This window comes from Delphinus delphis, chromosome 10 (assembly GCF_949987515.2).
Source record: "Delphinus delphis chromosome 10, mDelDel1.2, whole genome shotgun sequence".
Lineage (NCBI taxonomy): Eukaryota > Metazoa > Chordata > Mammalia > Artiodactyla > Delphinidae > Delphinus > Delphinus delphis.
Genome location: NC_082692.2, coordinates 65,387,165 through 65,407,633, shown reverse-complemented (window position 1 = coordinate 65,407,633; position 20,469 = coordinate 65,387,165). Strand labels below are relative to the sequence as shown.

At 50.6% G+C, this 20,469-nt stretch overlaps 4 protein-coding genes across 7 annotated transcripts in view; 3 read left to right on the top strand and 1 right to left on the bottom strand.

Annotated features, from left to right (window-relative positions):
* Positions 1-814: 814 nt before the first annotated feature.
* Positions 815-5,180, top strand: NICN1 (nicolin 1, tubulin polyglutamylase complex subunit). 2 transcript variants are annotated; one of them, XM_060022494.1, is made up of 6 exons: positions 815-984; positions 2,343-2,459; positions 2,709-2,822; positions 3,271-3,342; positions 3,658-3,762; positions 3,837-5,180. In XM_060022494.1, the coding sequence occupies exons 1-6, from the start codon at positions 853-855 to the stop codon at positions 3,876-3,878; spliced, it is 582 nt and encodes a 193-aa protein (XP_059878477.1). In that variant the 5' UTR covers positions 815-852; the 3' UTR covers positions 3,879-5,180. The 2 variants fall into 2 exon arrangements, with proteins under 2 accessions (XP_059878477.1, XP_059878476.1); XM_060022493.1 differs by having other exon boundaries at positions 2,283-2,459; positions 3,837-5,173.
* Positions 5,181-5,412: 232 nt separating this feature from the next.
* Positions 5,413-10,797, top strand: AMT (aminomethyltransferase). The gene is made up of 9 exons (XM_060022492.1): positions 5,413-5,768; positions 5,871-6,038; positions 6,559-6,639; positions 7,819-7,950; positions 8,354-8,432; positions 8,722-8,867; positions 8,952-9,132; positions 9,522-9,677; positions 9,780-10,797. The coding sequence occupies exons 1-9, from the start codon at positions 5,472-5,474 to the stop codon at positions 9,956-9,958; spliced, it is 1,419 nt and encodes a 472-aa protein (XP_059878475.1). The 5' UTR covers positions 5,413-5,471; the 3' UTR covers positions 9,959-10,797.
* A 136-nt stretch (positions 10,798-10,933) lies between these two features.
* TCTA (T cell leukemia translocation altered) lies at positions 10,934-14,611 on the bottom strand. Of its 3 annotated transcripts, none has more exons than XM_060022497.1 (4): positions 14,195-14,611; positions 13,787-13,841; positions 12,268-12,347; positions 10,934-11,235 (listed from the first exon to the last, which is right to left on the bottom strand). In XM_060022497.1, exons 1-3 carry the CDS (start codon positions 14,415-14,417, stop codon positions 12,305-12,307), a joined length of 321 nt encoding a protein of 106 aa, XP_059878480.1. In that variant the 5' UTR covers positions 14,418-14,611; the 3' UTR covers positions 10,934-11,235; positions 12,268-12,304. The 3 variants fall into 3 exon arrangements, with proteins under 3 accessions (XP_059878480.1, XP_059878478.1, XP_059878479.1); XM_060022496.1 differs by having other exon boundaries at positions 10,940-11,650; XM_060022495.1 differs by having other exon boundaries at positions 10,934-12,347.
* A 217-nt stretch (positions 14,612-14,828) lies between these two features.
* The window catches only part of RHOA (ras homolog family member A), a 51,710-nt gene continuing 46,069 nt past the window's right edge, over positions 14,829-20,469 (top strand). Inside the window, exons 1-2 of the mRNA XM_060022491.1 lie at positions 14,829-15,018; positions 18,862-18,940. The gene's annotated coding sequence lies outside the window, so the exon portion shown is untranslated. The remainder of the gene's footprint in view (positions 15,019-18,861; positions 18,941-20,469) is intronic.

The following is a 20,469-nucleotide window of genomic DNA, read 5'->3' as shown; positions in this document are numbered from 1 at the left end:
TTACCCATTCATCTATTGATAGCCTGTGGATTCATTCATTTCTTTTTACTGTTGAGTAGTATTTCATTGTGTGGATACACCACAACTAGCTAATCTGTTCATTTGTTCATCTGTTGGACACCTAGATTATTTCCAAATTTTGGCTATTACGAATAAAGTCCTTGGATGGACATATGCTTTCATTTCTCTTGGGTAAATACTTAGGAGTGCAATGGCTGGATCATGTTTTAAGTATAAATTTAGTTCTTAAAGAATGGCCAAACTGCTTTTCAAAGTGGCAGGAAATTATCAACGCATGAGCGTTCCACAGTTTTGTCAGTTTTTAATTTTAGTCTGTTTAGTGGATGTGTGGGGTTCTAATTTGTATTTCCTTGATGAATAATAATGTTAAGCATCTTTTCATGGGCATAATGGCTATTTATCTTTTCTTGTGAGTTATCTCTTCAAATCCTTCGCGTACGTAAAAAAAGGCTTAATATCTATTTTTGCAACCAGTGTCGTCCAGACACTATGCTCATTCACGGTCATGGCTTTATGCGCTTTAACTGACGCCCGCCCTGCACAGAGGAAGTAACCGACTGAGACTTCAGGGAACCTATAAGGCTCAGCACTAACTGGATGCAGAACGGCTAGGCCGTTTCTGGGCATGGTCCCTGGTGGCTCTCTAAGGCACGCTCGGTGATTGGCTGAAGGAGCACTTCCGCAGGCACTTCCGAATCCGGGCCCGCCCCGAGCATCGGTGATTGGCTGGGATGGCCGAGCGCGAGCCCTCTCGGGAGTTGTAGTTCTTGGGGCCCGGCTGGGGACGCCGGGAAAGACCATTGGTCTTACTTGGTCGCGGCCGCTGCCACCATGTCCCGCGTGTCGGTCCCTTGTCATGTGAAAGGTACCGTGGCCCTGCAGGTGGGCGACGTGCGGACCTCCCAAGGCCGGCCTGGCGTGCTGGTCATCGATGTCACCTTCCCCAGCGTCGCGCCCTTCGAGGTGAGCAAGCAAGTGGGCGCGACCGGGGCTCCTGGGCGGGGCTTATCTGGGAACTCGGGCGTGTCCCAGCCATTTAATCGTTTACTGAAAGCCTCTGCAGTACCTCGCCCAAATGAATCAGTTAAACATTTATTTATTCCTTCAGTTAACACACAGTTACTAGAATGCAGCTTCCTCTTCTGTTCTCTTCAACGTCTCTCCCCAATGCCCAGAATGGCGCTGACACGGAAGTGCCGAGATAGTAGGCTAGGTGCTGGAAATACAGTTTTGAACCTAATAGAGGTGAGAGGTCGTTTTGTCCCTGGCCACTGACTGGGTATCATTAGACAATGAGTTACCCCCAAACCTGCCTCCTGCCCATTCCTACAGTCCCTGCTGGAGGTCAGGTTCAAATCATCCCTCATCAGGGTCTTCCCAGTGGCTCCAGTTTCCAGTCTCCAGTTGCCCTTCCACATCTGCTGGCAGGGTGACTGGACACTGCAAGACCTCAACACAGAGGACAGAGTCCACTTTCTAATGGCCTGGCATTCAGAGCCACTCTGTGTCTTTGCCCTACTTGCCTCTCGGCCCCAGGCATTTTGTCCTGTAGTGTGTGGTTCTACCCCAAGCTGTTGCTTACTCTAAGCTGGGAGACTTCATTACAGGGCCCAACCCTGGAAATCTGATTCAGTAGGTCTGGGTGGAGCCTGTACACTTATATTAAAAAAAATTTTTTTTTCCTTGAGTAATTCTGTTTTGTTGCTGTTGTTTTGGGGTTTTTTGGCCTCACCACGGTGGGATCTTAGTTCCCCGACCAGGGATCGAACCCTGCGTCCTGGCAGTGAAAGCACCGAGTCCTAACCACTGGACCACCAGGGAATTCCCTCCTTGAGTAATTCTGATGAGTATCCAGTGATGAGAACTGCTTTAGCTAGGCTGAACCACTCTCTGTTCCAGGGGTATGCCAGGTCCTGTCACCCCTTGGTGTTCCTTTGTTTATGCTACTTTACAGTTTCTACCTTTCATGGTCCACTTGATGAACTCATCTGTACATTTTCTGATTCATCTAGAGTTAGGGCTCTGACCACTCCCAGCATCTTGGACATGCAGCAAGATCCGAGGTCATGGTTTGCATGACATGCTCATTTAGACTGTGAGTTCTAGGAAGGCAAAATCTCTTTGGGCCCCAGTGGATTCTTGTTGATATTGTTAGATTGGTAGAAGAGTACATTCCTAAGTGGAGGAAGAGATGGTGCTTTTGAACCCATCAGGCCCGGGGCCTAGGTGTGATTTGTTGTGGTGGGTTGTGTGTGCCCTAGTTGCAGGAGATCATGTTTAAGAATTACTACACAGCCTTTCTGACCATCCGTGTTCGCCAGCACACCTCAACACACACTCCAGCCAAGTGGGTGACCTGTCTTCGGGACTACTGCCTGATGCCTGACCCACACAGTGAGGAGGGAGCTCAGGAGTATGTATCGCTGTTCAAGCACCAGGTCAGCTGGGACTCAGCATGGCCAGGGCAGCCCAGATGAGGGCTCACAAGAGGCCTGGGGATTGGGCCAGGATACCATGAGGGAAGAGGGGCAGGCAAGGTTGGCCTGAATTGTGGTTCTTGGGCAAGTGCCTTGGAGGAACTACTGTTTCCTTCTCAAAGGCCTGGGGAGGAAGCACCTTGGCTCATTGCTGGTTGGCTCCTGGGCAGTGAGCTGGGACCTCGGTGGGTCCTTGTGTGTATGTGTCAGATGCTGTGTGACATGGGCAAAGTACTGGAACTACGCCTGATTCTGCGACAGCCATCACCACTGTGGTTGTCTTTCACGGTGGAGGAGCTGCAGATCTACAAACAGGGACCAAAGGTAAGTGACTAGCTCAGAGCTGTTTGCTGGCCCTTTCTCCAGGAGGCTCCTAGCTATGGCTGGGAGGCCTGGGGGTACAGGTGGGAGTGGATAGGTAAGGATGGGGAGACTCAGAAGGAGTCCTTCATGGAAGTTAGCCAGGTGGGAATGCTGGAAGTTCATGATAAGAGGTGAGGCCACGTCCCCATATCCCCTGACCTTTGGGGCTACCTGCCTTTTTCAGATCTGGAACATTCAGGTACCCAGATATACTTCTGCTCCTTGTCTTCGTGGGGCTTCCTTCTGCATAGCAGAAGAGCTTAGGTAGTCTTCTGCCCCTGGGACCTAAACGGGATTTTCCCAGTTTCTGGGGCTCAGGGGCCCTTCTCTCTGCCTTCAGGACCTTGGGATCTGGTTCCAGGTCTCTCCTACTCTGCCCGCCTCAGGGCAGTATGCCTTTGCTTTGCAGAGCCCTTCCATGACCTTCCCCAAGTGGCTCTCGCACCCAGTGCCTTGTGAGCAGCCTGCTCCCCTTCTTGAGGTAAGCCCTTACCCTGGCTAAGAACCATGTGCGAACAGCTCTGGTGTCCAGCACAGGCCCAAGGGGACCCCTTTCTGCAAGAATCTGGGGCTGGACCCAGGGACCTTCGTTCACTCTGTGCACCTTCCTCCTGGGATTTGAGGCATCTCTGTGTGGGGCCGGGCCACCTACTCCACATCAGGCCCCATCCTCATGTTTCACAAGTCATCTGGGAATGTCAGCTGGAGGGCCCCATAGCCCAACTTGGCCTATCTGGAGTTATAAGGGCACTGCTGGGGAGAGACCCATGGCCACTGACCCCTCCTTCTGGAGCAGGGTCTCCCAGACCCCAGCAGGGTATCATCCGAGGTACAGCAGATGTGGGCGCTGACAGAGATGATCCGGGCCAGTCATACCTCCACAAGGATCGGCCGCTTTGATGTGAGTGATCGCTTCCCTCTGCTTGGCTCCCGTTGGCCTGAATGGATCAGATCTGATGGTCTTTTGTGTTGCAGGTGGATGGCTGTTATGACCTGAACTTGCTCTCCTACACTTGAGCTGTGGCCCTTAGTCAAGACGTTGGCCTTCCGTGCCCATCCAGGCCCAGCTTGGGCCATCAGAGGCTGAAGTGCTGTCCCTGTGCATTCCGAGTGTTGCCTGCATGCGCATTCTGTCAGGACCACGTTCACAGAGTCAAGATTCTTGGGGGCTCACTGTGTTGCTTTAGCATGAACTCCTGGAGGGGATACACTCTGTCCTCACCTGACTGCAACCCAAACCTCCTCCTTCGCCCTCCCTAAAAACACTCCAGTTCTATTCCTAAGAATCCCCCTGTGCCCTCTGTCTCCCATGCCAACATGAACATTCCTGTCTTCTGCCTGCTCCCTCACCCTGAGTGTAGTAGGCTGGGGTAACCTACTAGAACCTGCTCTGTCTAGCCTTGGAAGACTGCTATAACTTGGCAGTCGTAGTTTGGAAGCTTGAAGGAGAAACAGGAGCCGCGTTTTGCCTTCTGCGCCCCCTAATGGTCTTCTTTCCCTTTGTATTATGCCCACAAAAAGAAAATTCCTATCTAAACTCTTCTGCTGCTTGCCTAGGGAGCCACACAAAGCTGGGAATTTGGGCAGCCTGAGTCCCTTGGTGCCTGAGTTGGCTCCTGGATGTGTGTTCAAATGGGTCTGCCCCCATGCATCGGGTCTGGGCGGGTGCCCTGGGCAAGGCTGGGGCCTGAAAATGAGTCCTGGGACCTGTCTGCCATCTGACAGAGCCCAAAGCGCATCTTGTCCCTCTTCCAGTTGCCCCCATCTAAGAGCCACGCTCAGTGTGATGAGAGATCAACCTCGGTGGTGGTGGTGGGGGCCAGGTGAGGGTTCTCATTGGTGTCTTTTAAGAGGCTGAGGTTTTCTACAACCCCAGGCCAGCAGCTGAATAAGACAGGCTGCTGCTCCTTATGAGAAAATCCTGCTTCTCTCTGTTTTTTCCTGGCTTGCTTCTGGGGGCTGTTATGAGGCAGTACTGCAACATGTGTTGGACCTGGAAAATTGGATGTTTGTGTGGCTCAACAGCTTTCTAGGGGAAGGGCAGCCACTTTTTGGTGGCCACCTTCTGATGTCACCTATCAGAGTTCTTGTAGGTGGTATCTGCCTGCAGGGTCATTTACTAAGCCCCATTCAGCTTTTGCTAAGAGGGTAATGATCAGTCTTGTGCTCAGGGAGTAGCAGCTCTCGGTGTGGTGTGTATGTGAGTGAGGGGGGAGGTCCCTGGGATGGCAGGGACCCTGCTTCCTGCACAGCTCTGTCCCCAGCACAGGGCCTAGTGTGCAGCAAGATCAATAAATACTTGTGGAATGCATCACTGTGCCCGCTGCCTACGTTTGCCCGGCAAGAGAGCTGGAGACCCTCACAGGAGGCCAGGTTACTGTGGCACTCTGCCTGCCGGGCTGACTCCACCCTCCTGTGCCCTCTCCACCCCTTACCCTCCCCCCATGCGACCTTACACTCCTATTGTCCTAAACTGGTGATTCAGGCCTTTCAGCCCTTTGCAGAACTTTGGCCCTTTGGAGGCAGGGCAGTCAGCAGGGGGAGGTCTAGCCCCCAGCTCTATTTCTGAGTGGCTTAACTGGCTCCAACCGCCCAATCTGCCCTGATCAGATGGAAGCGCCCGGGGCTATTTCCCTGCAGCTGGGAGTCAATGCACTGTGTGCTCTAAAGCTGCGTCTGCCCTTGGGGCTGCCCACTCCCTCCTCTGATCCCCTGGGCGGGGGAGAGACCTATCTAAGCAGGGCTTGGACTACATCTCCCAGCGTGCCTGTCAGAGTGGTGGCCTCTGTGCGTCGGCTGCACCCGTTGCGGGCAACAATGCAGCGGGCTGGGAGCATGATGTCCCGTCTGGGCTCGTGTCTCCAGGCGCTCCCCTCGGCCCTGCGCCGTTCTCTCAGTAGTGCACAGGTGGGATAGAGGGTGCTGGGTTGTGGTGCCAGTCTTGGAGGGTGGGGGAGGAAGAGGGCTGGGGCCTGGGGCCTTGGTGGCACTGAGCCCGGCCGCCCGCAGGACGTGCTCCGCAGGACACCACTCTATGACTTCCACCTGGCTCATGGCGGGAAGATGGTGGCATTCGCAGGCTGGAATCTGCCTGTGCAGTACCGGGACAGCCACGTTGACTCACACCTGCATACACGCCGGCACTGCTCGCTCTTTGACGTATCCCACATGCTGCAGGTGAGCCAGGGGAGTGCACTGATTGCCAGGCCAGGGCTTCCTCTCCGTCCACAATGGTGCAACCCTCAGCTTTCTTTGCTGGGAGCTGGATTCCAAGGGCAGCCCTCTCAGAAGAGTTGGAGGTCTCAAGGGTGTAATGTACTATGGCCCTCAGTAAACTGACTCAGAGGGTCTCTTGATCATCTCCTGTCTTATCTCTCTAGCCTGCTCCCACTTAGTGGAGTGCCTCAACGTCCTGGGTTTTCCAGGGCTGCCACTCATTGTCATCCACTGTCCTAGGTATTGGTTTGGAAAAGGGGGTATTTCAGGAAGGTGCTGGGCCCTTTCAAGTTCCCTAACCTCCCTGAGTGCATCTCTTCTGTATTGGCGGGTGTGGGGGAGTCAGAAAGTAGGGCTTCTGCCACTTGCAGAACCAAAAGACTAGTCAGGCACTTTGGCTGGATTGGAAAGTGCTGTGGGTGGCAGGGAGGATGCCTCCTAGCCCCGTGGCTTTCCAGAGGCTTTTTGATCTCTTTCCCAGACCAAGATATTTGGCCATGACCGGGTGAAGCTGATGGAAAGTCTAGTGGTTGGAGATATTGCAGAGCTAAAGCCAAACCAGGTGGGCCTCTCTTTTATTTCTGCTCAATGAGTGTTCTTAGTCATAAGCCAGCAAACCCGTCTGAGTCCCTGCTTCGGGCCTGGGGGCACAGAGATGGATCAGACACAGTTTCTCAGGGCTTTCGTTCTTGGGGGACAGAGTCCCTGAGTCATGTCCAGACACCCAGCCATCTGCAGGGAGGGTCCTATCCCATCCCCACCACATCAAGCTGGAAGGCCAGAAACCCAGGTTCACGTCCTGTTCTGTGACTTCCATGCTGCTTAACCCCTTGCAATTTAAATTGTAGTCCTGGGAATTCCCTGGCGGTCCAGTGATTAGGATTAGGACTCTGTGCACTCACTGCCAAGGGCCTGGGTTCAATCCCTGGTTGGGGAACTAAGATCCCACAAGCTGTGCGGCCAAAGAAAAACGAAAGTGTAGTCTGTAAACCAGCAGCCTCATCGTCACATAGGAGCTTGTTAGGATACACTCTCAGGCCAGTTCTTCAGACCTGCTGAATCAGAACCTGCATTTTAACAAGATCCCCAGGTGATTCATGTGACCTCTTAACCTCAGGCTCTTCTTATACTGTCCATCCAGTGGGGAGGCTGAGGCCAGCCAACCTCAGTGTTATAGAGGGTTGTTGTGGAGCACGTGGGGTCATCAAGATAGACTTTGAAGCTGCTGCTGCTGCTTTTTTTTTTGGCCATGCTGGATTTTAGTTCCCCAACCAGGGATTGAACCCTCACCCTCAGCAGTGAAAGTGCCGAGTCCTAACCACTGGACCACCAGGGAATTCCCATAGACTTTGAAGCTTCTGTCCTGGGGTTTGGAGCACAGACTGAGTTGTCCTAGGTCTGGGTGGGACGAAGCATCAAGTCCTAGGTATGGTGGGTTAAGTGTGAGAGGGGCTCTCTGTACTAAATGGGGAGGGGTGCAGAGGCCCCACCAGATCAGGGAGGTGTCCCCCAAGGTGGGGAAGAGGTGAAACCTTTCTCAGTGTATGAGGATCAAAAACCCTGGGCTTGTGCAGGGGCCTGGGCTGACCCAGCCTTGCTTCTTGCACTGCCACCAACCCTCAGCTCTATTCACGAGGGTTCATGAGTTTGTGGTGGCTGAGTGGGCCCAGGGGCGTGTTTGACTCACACTTGACCTTGGCCTCTTGGACCTGGAGGCAATGATGCTCCACTTTGATGCTAGGGAACACTGTCGCTGTTTACCAATGAGGCTGGCGGCATCTTAGATGACTTGATTGTGACCAACACCTCTGAGGGACACCTGTATGTGGTGTCCAATGCTGGCTGCTGGGAAAAGGACCTGACCCTCATGCAGGTATAGCCCCTCTGTGTCCCAGGTACCCTGTCCTCCTTGTTCACAGAGCAGCATCCTTGTTTTCCAGGACAGACCTGGAATGGATAAGGAGCTCAGACAATGGCTCTTTGAAAGAACAGTGGGCCAGAGCGGGCCCTCCCTGGAGCATGCTAAGTTTCAGTGGTGGGGAAGTGGGGGAGGTGGGGAGGTGAAGCTGATCCTGGCCCCTAAGTGAGGATCCTCTGGTGCGGATGGAAGGCTGGAGCCTGGTGTTAGAGCTGGCAGACCTGGGCATGAGTCATCCCTACCACTTAGTAGTTATATGACCTTGTTAAGACGGGAACCAGCCTACTCTGCCGAGCTCTGCAGCACCAGGTGCTCAGTAAGGGGTCCCAGAGCAAATGTGGTATTTCTTTCCTTTCAGGACAAGGTTAGGGAGCTTCAGAACATGGGCAACGATGTGGGCCTGGAGGTGATGGATAATGCCTTGCTAGCCCTGCAAGGTAAGTGGGCCAGGCTGGGTTTGGAGCTGAACTTTGCCTTCCAGGTTTCCTCTACTGCTTGGCAGAGAGGCTGTGCCGGGGGAAGGTGAGGATGGTGCACCATAATTCTAAGTTTGGTATCATGCCCTCCTTCTACCTGCCACAAGGCTCCATGGGCTGTGGGCAAGAGCATCTTCTCCCACCTGCAGAGTGGGGCTTGCTCAGGGCTTGTTCTGGTCCCTAAGGGCTGTGATCCAGCTTTCTGGGGCACCAGGACCTGGACACTTGGTTATTGGCTCCCTGGGCCCAGGCCCCACTGCGGCCCAGGTGCTACAGGCTGGCGTGGCAGATGATCTGAGGAAACTGCCCTTCATGACCAGTGCTGTGATGGAGGTGTTTGGCGTGTCTGGCTGCCGTGTGACCCGCTGTGGCTACACAGGAGAGGATGGTGTGGAGGTTTGTCAAGAAGTGGGCACAGGGTAATGCAGGGCATAGGACTCTGGGGCCAGCAGCCCATCTGCTCCCTGGTGTCCCTTGCAGATCTCGGTGCTCGCCGCGGAGGCAGTCCGCCTGGCAACAGCTCTGTTGGAAAACCCAGAGGTGAAGCTGGCAGGTCTGGCGGCCCGGGACAGCCTGCGCCTGGAGGCAGGCCTCTGCCTGTATGGGAACGACATTGATGAACACACCACACCTGTGGAAGGCAGCCTCAGTTGGACATTGGGTAAGCTGGGCTAGCACTCAGGGAGGGGATCCTGAAGGCTGGAGTGACCCTTGATGAGACCAGCCAACCCAGGACTGCTTCCAAGGTTGTGTAGCCTGGAGCAAGTGGCACAGCCTCCCTGAGCCTTCATTTCCTGAAGATACCACAGTGGCTTTGCCCAATAGATACTGAGGACCCTCAGCAAGCTGAGGTGGGGAGCATGGCCTCCAAGACCAGGGGTCAGTAGGTGGATGGCTGACTGCACTGCAGGGGAGGAATGGGGTCTAGGGGCAGCCTGAGCGAAGGGGCCTTGATGCTGGATAGATGTCACTTGGGTTCCTTGTCACTAGGACCTCCTGTAGTCAGGGGTCCTACGGACTCTGGCTTAAATCTGATGTGTCATGTTCCAGGGAAGCGCCGCCGAGCTGCTATGGACTTCCCAGGAGCCTCAGTCATTGTTCCCCAGCTGAAGGGCAAGGTGCAGCGGAGGCGTGTGGGGTTAATGTGTGAGGGGGCTCCTGTGCGGGCGCACAACCCCATCCTGAGTACGGAGGGTACCGTGCTTGGTAGGTTGACCAGGGAAGTTGGAGAGCCCTTGTCTCTTCCCTAGGAGGGTGGGGACCCTGGGCTGGCAGGGTGGTGTTGACACATGGCGTCTGCCTGGACAGGTGCTGTGACCAGTGGCTGCCCCTCACCCTGCCTAAAGAAGAATGTGGCGATGGGTTATGTGCCCTGTGAGTACAGTCGGCCAGGTACCCTGCTGCTGGTAGAGGTGCGGCGAAAGCAGCAGATGGCCATGGTCAGCAAGATGCCCTTTGTGCCCACAAACTATTATACCCTTAAGTGAGGATGACTTGGAGCAGGGCCCTCTCCTCCAGGAGCCTTACCCTGGAGGGCATTGTACAAGGGGCTAGGGGTTTGTACAAGGGGTTTGTCAGGAAGCTGAGGCAGAACACACTCGGGGTGGCTAGGTGGAGGCTGGTACTGGTTGTCTGGGTAACGGGGTCACACCACCTATTCCCATTTCATCCTGTGCCACTTGCAACTTCAAGACCCCATTTCTGAGTGACGGGCCAGCCCACGGTCCCATTTACCCCACTCTTGCCTGCTGGAGAAGCATCAGTTCTGGCACCTCGCCCTTCCACTCTGCCAGGTGCTGCCTGTGGAGCAAAGGCTCACCTTTAGGGGGAGGAGAAAGCCTGCCCAACCTACCTCACCACGGTTTCTCACACTGCAAAGGGTCACTACCTTGGGCAGTGCCGGCTACCTCCTCTGGTTCACTTTCCATGAATTCAAACTGTTGCCTCTTCCTGGGCAGGGATGATTCCTGACTCACAGAGGGTTGGCCTAGTAGGGCTGTGGTGCCCGTGTGTAAACTTGGGGATGGCTGAGGGGGGCATGGACTCATTCTTCCACATTCTCCAGTTGGCCCAGCCTGCTGCCCAGCAGCCAGCCATGCCAGGCTCACCACCTGTTCTGAGCCCCAGGGCTGTTGTAGGGCAGGCTGGGCCTCCTCCCAGACTTGCCTTATCCTGGGCTGACCTCCGTCCCTGGGACTTATTACTGGACTCCACTGACCCCTAAAGAAAATAAAACATTATATGAGCTTCCTTCCTTCTTGCTTGCTACAGTTCTAGCTTCATTGTTCTCTGTCCACAGGGTTCCTAGGGTGCCAGTCCAATGCCTGCCTTCCTGGCCCAGACTCAGAGTGGGTTCCCCTTGAGAGGGGCAGGTCTATAAAAACTAAAGGGGAGAGTGCCCCTACTGGGCACCACCACTGCTCCTCCAGGGAGATGGCATCACCTCTCCACCTCTGCAAGTTGTATTCTGGGTGCTCAGGGGCAACAGCCCCCAGGGTGTTCCCTCTCCAGTTTCCCCTGTGCGTGCACACTGTCCTGTCAATAACCACACAGCTGATGCACTTCCATGTTTAATAAGCCACATCCTCAGTTGAGCCTGGGGTGAAATATGGGACCAATTCTGAGTGTGGTGTTTGTTGTCAGTGGGTAGGCCTGGGGCTGCAGAACCATCATCCCACCAGCCAGAAGATACTCCGGAGTACTCGTGCATGAGCTCAGCATAGTCCTACTCCAGTGCACTCTGCAAAGACAGCCTAGGCAAAGGCTGCCAGATGGAAATGTGACATTTAACAGAGAGGAAGGAAGCAGTGGGACATTGAGGTAGCTGTTGGCCCAGCAGAAGCAGGCAGAAGTATGTCCATCAGGGAAGCAGGCAGGTCTAGGGCCACACTGCTTTCAGGAACTGGTGTTTGCCACTTATACCTTTATAAGTTCCCTTGGCTCACTGTGGAAGTGGCAGGCCTGCCTAGCCTGTGGGCTCTTAGAACGAAGCTCCTCTGGTTCCAGGTCAAGATGGGAAGTGGTGAGGCTGCAGGGCACGATGGGGCCGCTTTGCACTAAACAGCTCAGTATGTCCCTTTGAGGGGCAGGGTACAGATCCACAACCCCACAGGCACTTAAGCAGTGGAGATGGGAGTTCACCCCTGGGACTCAGCCACTTCTAGGTACCCAGCTTCCTTCTGGGAGGGGTTAAGAGGAATATGAGTACAATGAAAAGACAACTTATATAGCCTGACTCACACCTGGAGAGCTCAGGATGAGCCAAAGGAGGTGGGTGTTTGGTGTCCACTGTCTTATACTTGAATGGCCAGCTAAGTAACCATAAAATATAAGGCTGTGTCCAGGCCAGGATTCCCTGGGTCCCTGCCAACAAAGCAAAACCAAATAAAGGAAACCCCAGGCTTAGGGGAAAACAGACCTGCCTTACAAATCTCAGAGCTGGTCAACCTCAGGCTTCCTCCCAGGGACAAATCTCTACAGGGTCACATCCCAGGGGGATGGGAAGAGGAACAGGAAAAAGCCAAGACAGAAAATGGACTGTTGCCCTCCCCAACCCAGAGGCTTCTGAGCTGACCCCTGAAAGGAGAAGCATGCCTTCTCTCCTTAAGCCACCCAGATCAGGGTACAGGCAAACTCTTTACTGGCCCAATGCCTGGGGCTGCTGGAGGCAAGACCAAGGGCAGTGGAGGCCCAGCCCTGCAAGCACTGGCATACTCCCTGCCCCCAACCTCTACCCCCGCTGCAGTCGTCCCTGGGGTCTGGGCAGCAGCAGAACCCAGTATGGGAGCCAGCAGACCTCGTGATGTTCCTGGAGACCCCTCTGCTGCCTTCCCTTATTCTCTGTGGGTTTTAAGAGGTTCATTTGCTGCTGTTTCCCTGAAAGTGATAGAAGAGAAGAGGGGTTATTCCGCGGACAGCATAACAGTCCCCTTGTGGGGGCTGAGCTGGGCTCAGTAAGGCCACACTATAACCTAGACCTCTCTGCTGAGCTTCCACAGCCCTCACTGGGTCCATCACTTTCCCCTGCAGACTTATTCTTCCTCCTGCTTCTCCACTTTGTGAATGGTGCTCCCATCCTTCGCCAGTTGCCAAGGACAGAAACCTGTGCAGTGGCAGGCCTCCTAATTGGCCTCTTGCCCTCTCTGTTGGACACCTTTACCTATTTGCCATAAAGCAGGCAGTTATAAAAGCAAATTCGGTCAGGCCATGGCTTTGCTGAGTCCAATAGCTCCTTGAGACTTGGGATAGGGTATTCCAGGTCCCTTCATGCCTTTATGTTTGAGCTCCAGCGTCACAGCCTTGTCTATCCTTCCAATATGTCACCCTTGTTCTTGCCTCTAGGCCTTGTTCTGTCCATTCTCTTTGCTTGGTACACCCCTAGCCTTTGCCCTCAGCTTAGGTGTCTGACTTGGAAGATACCAGCTCTGATGACCCTTGCCTCTGCACTGCTGCCCTCCCCTTTTATTTATTAAAAAAATTTTTTAAATATCTTTATTGGAGTATAATTGCTTTACAATGTTGTGTTAGTTTCTGCTGTACAGCAAAGTGAATCAGCTATATATATACTTATATCCCCATATCCCCTCCCTCTTGAGCCTCCCTCCCACCCTCCCTGTCCCACCCCTCTAGGTCATCACAAAGCATTGAGCTGATCTCCCTGTGCTATGCAGCAGCTTCCCGCTAGCCATCCATTTTACATTTGGTAGTGTATATATGTCAATGCTACTCTCTCACTTCGTCCCTGCTTCCCCTTCCCCGCCGTGTCCTCAAGTCCGTTCTCTACATCTGCGCCTTTATTCCTGCCCTGCCACTAGGTTCTGCTCTCCCCTTTTAAATCTCTGGTTCCACCTGTGAGCAGGGCCTGGGTTGTTCTTGTTCTCTGGACCTAGTGTGGCCCCTGCCATGTGGTAGGAGCTCAGAGATCAACTGAATGAATGCTCTGATTAGTGAGTTCATGTTTTACAGATTAGAAGGCTGATCTGATGAGTTCAGTCAGTGCACTAAGGACAGAGGCTCCTGCCTTTCCAACTGAGGGGCTTACAGTGCAGTGGAATCTCTACATCTCTTACAGTGCAGTTGCCACTACATCTCTGAAATTGTGACAATAATGCCACCCACCGCACAGGTTACTGAACAGCATACAGATGGGCTGTTCAGACATCGATGTCACTTGAAGCCTGAGCTCTAGTGCAGACCCTGGGGTTTGCTGCAAAGCTGGTGGCCTCCTACCCTGAGAACTCCCTTCCCCTGTCCTCAGCTCAGGGGTGGCCTCTGCCTGCTAAGCATGGGGTAGACATAGGAGTAGATTTACTCACCAGGAAGGGAAATGCGTGGAGCCATCAGGTGTGGATCCGTTCTGGCCGCCCAGACCTGGGGGCAGGAACACATCCAGAGCTGCAGCAAGCTGGGGGTGGGTATCTGAGCAGGCATCAGCCCAGGTCAGGTTAGAGGCCAGTGGTATTGTTTGATGGAGAGTGTAGTGGAGGCCCTAAGGGACTAGTGGTATTGTCTGACGGGGGTTGAAAGGAATTTATATGTGACGGGTGGACTGGTGGGGTTTCTGGCGTGAAATGGTATGTTGACATGGGTCAGGGTACGGCGTTAAGTTGTGATGAGGTTCTCAGGGGACCCACTGGTAGTCTGGGGGGGGTTCTGGGGAGCCCAAAGGTACAGTCGGTGGGGGAGGGGGTGGCCGGCCCACGGAAGTTGGTGGATCGTCTCACCTGGCCGGTGATACAGCCCGGTCACCGTACTCCCGTAGAACCCCCACGCCAGCTGGATGCTCAGGAGACTTAACACCAACCAAAGCAGCAGCAGCTTGAAAAGGGTCACGCGCATGTCCTGCGCCTCCCACTCCAGCAGGAACTCGCTGCCGAGGGCGCCCAGAGCGCCCAGCACCGTGGCCGGCAGAGCCTGCAAGGACTGCCCAGACCAAGGCTCCGCCATGACTGGCCGGCGTCCCAGCCAGGGGACTGTCACCGTAGTCCCCACTGCGCAGGCGTCTGGTCTTCCGGAGCCAGGTCCGCTAGTGCGCACGCGTAAACCCACGGAAGGCGCGTCTACCTCGCTTGCGCGAAGAGTTGGCAGTTTGGGGAGGAGTGTTAAAACCGCGCACGCGCACCTAGCCCCACCCTGCTTAAAGGATGAGTGACTCGAGGAGTATAAAATAGCAACCAGGTCTTTTATAGCCCAGGAGTTCCCATGATGCCCCACGCGGCTGCAATGATTGGTTAAGAGTCTTGCTTTTAGGGTGTGGACACGCTCCTAAGCAATCGTGGCTGAGCAGGGAGTGCGCGCGCGTGCGCGGGGCCGCGACTGGGGCCGGCTCGAGCCCGCTGGGCACACGGGGGCGCGCACGTCTCTCCCCGCCCTCCCGCCGCCGTCGCCGCCCGCTCTTGCTTTCTCGCGCTCCCCGCCCGTTGCTCTCCGTCGGTTCTCTCGTTAGTCCGCCGCAGCCTCTTCAGCCACCCGCCGTAGTCTTCGAGCTTGCGAGTCGCGGACGGGAGTCCTCGGCGCGGAGAGGCCGGACTCGGAGTCGTCGCCTGAGGTGAGCGAGAGGGTTCCCTCCTGGCGCCGCGGTGCCCCGGGCCCGCCCGCCCGGCACTCTTCCGGCCGCCCGCCAGCCGCCGCCCCGCCGTGGCCGCGCCCCACCTGCTGCTCTCGGCCGGCAGCACTAGGACCCTGGCCCCTGACCCTGACCCCAGGCCGGGGACCCAGGCCCCGCTTCCAGAAGCGACGGCCCCGCCCGCGCAGTCCCCGGAAGCGCGCCCCGCGGCCTCCCGCGCCCCTTCCCCCGCCCGGCCAGGCCTGCTGGAGCCCAAGCCGCCCGCCAGCTCTCGGTCCCTGTCGCTTCCTCTCCTAGGGCCGCGCCGGGCAGGGCGGGGGCTCTAAGCTGGGCCCCACGAGCTGCTGGGCAGCCGGCCCCTGTGAAGCGCGCGTGGCTGTTGGAGTTGAAATAGGAAAGAAACTCTTTACAACTCCATTTTGGCTTTTACGTTTAACATGAAACATGAATCACCGTTTTATACTGCGTGAAGTCCAGTTATGTTTTGGGTATTTTCGTTTTTAATGCAGTATGCTTTGAGATTGTGTAAGTAAAATATAGTGTTGAAATCTTAAGGGTTAGAATTCTTCGGTATTTAAAAGAAGGGAATTTTCCAGTTGAAAGGAACATTTTTTCATGATTTAAACTGTGTGTCATCAAAATAAAGTATTAATTTGCAATTTTGCTTAGTCTAAATTACTGCCTTGATTAGGAATCACCTGGACATCTGTCCTTAGTTACCTGTTGGATCCAGTTACACGTTCACTAAATAGTACTATTTGCACTCAAATTGATTTGGTCAAAACCATGTTTAGTAATTTATGATAGAAAGTTGGCATTCTTTTTCCCAGAGTTGGTTTCACTTGTGTTTCTTAATGATCCTTATTTTAAATTTTTACTTCTGTTGGTAACTCGTTTGATTCTTTTTGTGTTTAAGACAGTTTATTGAAGTAAATGTTTCTTGCAGATGTGTGATCAGATTATACTCCTGCCAGATCTGAAGGGGGAAAAATACTTTAAAAATTCTTTTAAATGTTGTATGTGGTGAGAATTTTTCCGCCACTTGGTGTCACACACCCAGATGTGTAATGCTTATGTACCATTGCCTGATTGTCACTTTAGACATGGCTAAATTGGGAGAGATGCTGCTTTGAGCATTTGGCACAAGTGACATTGTTTGGACTGAAATAGAAGATTAATTCTTAATTGTAAAGGATAACTTGAGGGATTTCTTTTGATAAATTGTCTTGAGTAATTCTATTTACTTTTTTAGAGCACTAGTGGCTCTTGGGGACATAAAATATATAAGATGAAGAAAACAAACAAAAAATATATGTAAGATGGAACTTGGTTTTAGTCAAAGTCTAGTCCTAGACTTATAGCCTCTGTTCTCATAAATATCTGTACTAGAGGGAAGAAGAGAGTAGGAATCCACTGACTTTTTCACTGATCAAGAATTTTAGACCTGAAAGGAATCTTTAGGACTTGTAGTCCAACCCCATTTGCAGATGAGAAACTGAGTCCCAGAGACTTAAGTAAATTTCCCAAGGTCATATGTCTAGTCAGGTGCCAGCCAGAACTATTTTCACTGTAAGATCTTCTCCATGTACTCCCAAACAGCTTGCTTAGAGTCAGCTAAAATTCAGGACTTTCAACTTATTCCAACTGTTTCTTCATTTATGTATTGTTGATTTTTCATGTATTGGGAGAATCTGAAAATTTTTCCAAGCAAATTTCAGTTCTTAAGCTTTTACTCTCCTTTCTGTAATTTGGATGGTCCTACAGCAGTTGATTGAAATAGGTAAATGAATATACAGGGTCTCTGCTTGGGCTAGTTCTTGCTGTGAGGTGTTTTGGTCTTCTTGAGGGACCCAGCTTCTTCCACAGGCAGGCCTAGACTCCCCTGCTCCAAATCCAACATAGTTAGGCCCTGATAAGATGTTATCGGGCAACTGTGGGCTCTTTTGACTATTGATTTGAGGTGGGATGGAGAGAAACAGTATATATTGAGAATATAGTTTCCTGTGTATATGTATGTGGTGGTGGTTTTGCTGGAGTATTTTCAGTCCTGATTCCTTGTTTGTCAGTTAACTCCTTTTAAAACTTTAACCTGGTCATGTGGGGGTGTAAGTTATTAGAGTAAAAACAGGTAGATCTTCAGGTGTTTCTTGTCTATAGGGTGGAGTCCACGCTGTGACTGGAGAAGGTGGGTTGCTACTTTGGGCCTTCTTTATTGTCCTGGAGCTGAGAGAGTCACGTTAACTTTGGCAGAAGAAAGACTGATATTTCAACTTGTAAGAGCACAAATTTGGGCTTGCTGGGCTTCTATAGACAGCACCTCGGGTTTAATTGCATTGTGGCTACTAGAGATAATGATAAATGGTACATAATCACTGGATTTTAATCACATATATTTGCAGTTTTAAAAGGTCCCTAAAGGTATTTCGTCTTCCCTTACGACTTAAGTTTATTCCTTTATGCACCTGGCCTGTAGAACTATTTGCTTGTACCTTCACATTAAGATAACCAAATTTTAAACTTGTGTTAATGTGTCTCACTATAGTGTGCTCTTTGGGGACATGCTCATTGTTAAGTACTTGTGAGATTAATAAATTAAAATTCTCAGTACAAAGTTAGTAATTACTGTAAAATTCCTATTTCAAGTGTTTATTTCAAGTGATTCATTTTTAATCTGTGGTGCTGAAGTATTAAGTCCTTGTATACTCATAATTATGGTAGTCATGTGACTGAAAATCAGATAGACATTGAAGCTACTCATTCTGGGTGTTGGTCTGAGTTTATTGGTACTTCCTCCAGATGATTATGAATACATGTTTATAGCTAATAATCATCAAAATATGAGATACTCTGTTAAATTGGAGCCAGTTTGCAGTTGATACCAGATTGAGCTTGATTTTTTTTTTTTAAGTGGGTGGGTAAAGTAAATGTGCTTAAGCATATTTATGATAGCATCTTATTTAATATTCAAGTAAAGGGAAAGAGGAGAACATAAGCAGCCGATGAAATAAGTTTGGAGTGGAGTGAAGGGAAAAGTGGGAGGTAAAATGAAATTAGAGAGGTGGGCAGGGACCACATCATGTAGGACCTTTTAGGACATGGGAAGTTCTTTGGATTTTTTTTTAATCATCAGATTTAAAAAAAAAATCAGGATAATGATCCGATCTGATATTAAACAATTAGAATCATTAACCAAGAGTAGGGGGTAGATCTGAGTCCATTTTGACTTTAAACAGTAAACTAATACTGACCATTTCTGACAAAGGTATCAGAAGGATTTCCTAATATTATTCATGTCCTTAATCTAATGATTTCAACCTGTTTTTTGAATCCATTGATTTTCTGACTGTTGTCTTTAATTTCTGTGTAATGCCTGTATTAAAAAGGAAATGTAATTTGATAAAGCAGGTCATTCAGATGTTCATGGTAGGCTGGGTGGTAGGCATACAGGTGTTCGCTGTAAAATTCTTTTAACTTTGCTGTGTGTTTGTAATGCTGTGTGTTAAATGTTTATAATGTTGGGAAATTAATTTGCGTAGGATTCATCTGCTTTTGATTTTTGCTTTTAAAAGGGCACCATTAATTTGTAATACTCAGAAAATAAAGTTGATAGTGTGCATTTTGTTAAGTGAAGGAGGCCAAAACGTTTAAAAGTGGTAAATTTTATGCTGTGTCAGTAAAAATTAAATTCTGTGCCTTTCCCCCTTCTGGATTCTGAATTACTTAACAGAACTTTGGGCAAGCCCATTTTACATCCTGTGCTTTTGTTTTTTTCTTTGTGAAATGAATAGACATAATTCCTGATTTTTTTTTTTAATGTGTTTATAGTACCTTTCATCTGAGAAGTTCAAGGCACTTTGTAGAACTTCTGCCACACAGGCTGTGGGTCTTGCAGCACATTTGTAAGGTATGTAAATAGCTTTCATTCCCCTTCCTCCATGGAAGAGAAATAATTATTATATATTATATATTAATGTAAGTTCTAAGGAAATGTGGGTGCAATACTATTAATGATTTTCTTTTCCACCAATCTTGAGATCGTTATCTTACTCCATAACTTTTCTCTCTGGTCTTATTTTCCAACCTCTCTCTATAAGATACTCCTCTAACTTCCTATTTCTATTCTAAGCAATATTTTTCTTCTTAGATGAAGATACATTTCCTAACCTCTTAATCTTTAAGGAGATGTATTTACCATATTATACACATACTTCTCTCGCTTCTGGATCACTCCCATCTTAATTCTTCTGTTTTTAAATTTCTTTAAGTTTTTGTTTTTTCTGTAGAGTAGTTTGGTCATCTTATAGTTTGTGCACAGCCTGTGCTTTGGGTATGTCTAATTATCAGTAGAAAATAATTCAACCAGAGAATGAGGATTGGAGGACAATCCTTCTTACCAGAGGAGTCAGCATTGAGAGGAATGTTAAGAGCAGGTGTAATAGCCCATCCAGGGGCTGTTCAGATATTTTAAACCGATTACAAATAAAGGAAATAGAATCATCTTAATTTTATTGATACCATGTAAGTATCCTGGTTTGGTACCATTTTGACTACTACTTCTTGTTCTCCTTGGGTCTGAGGGACCTCTGTATATAAAGAAGTGAGCTGTTAAGAGTATGAATATTCTCATTTGATGAGATAGGCTACCTGGCAGGGAAGTCATATAACGGTAGTGGTTTTGGTTGGCTTTGAACTTATGGTTGGCTTTGAACTTAACGGTTGGCATCGTAAAAGGAATGGCCAAGCTAGCTTGTCATTATTCATTCATTGAACAAGTAGTTACTATATGCAGGTGCTGTTCTGGGACACATTTGAAGAAAACAAAGAAGGTCCCTGCCCTCAGGTAGTTTTTTCTTTGTTTTACAATGTCTTTATTCCTAAAAACATGAACATTTTGAATCATTTCATGTGCTTTTCTCAATATCACTGACGAGAAAGTGGAAAGCACGTCAGGGGTTAATAATCACAAAAACATTAATAGCGCTGCTCATTTTTATTCTGGTAGGGAATACTGATGATCCATGGCAAGAGATTAGCCCAGTGCAACTGCTGGGCATAGGACAGCAACTGGTCTAGCACCACTGGGCGTGATACTCTGTTGCAGTTCCATGAGGCTTGAAATTCTTTCAGCAGGTTCGAGTGATGCATTAGGGTGGTTTGATTGATGGCCTCTCTTAAAAGAGGGCAGACTGCATTTCAAAGTTGTTTTCTCAGTTGTTCATTTTTGACATTACTGAGTTAAAAACAAAAATAAGGTTATGCTTTTGCTCTGTAAGTTTGCTTACATCAGATTTCTTTCACCAGAAAGGCTGATGGCCCTGTAATTACAAAAGAATTCTGCCAGACAGTGTGCCTGCCTGCCTCCTGCCTGCCTGCCTGCCTGCCTCCTGCTTGCCTGCCTGCCTGCCTGCCTGCCTGCCTGTCTGTCTGTCTATC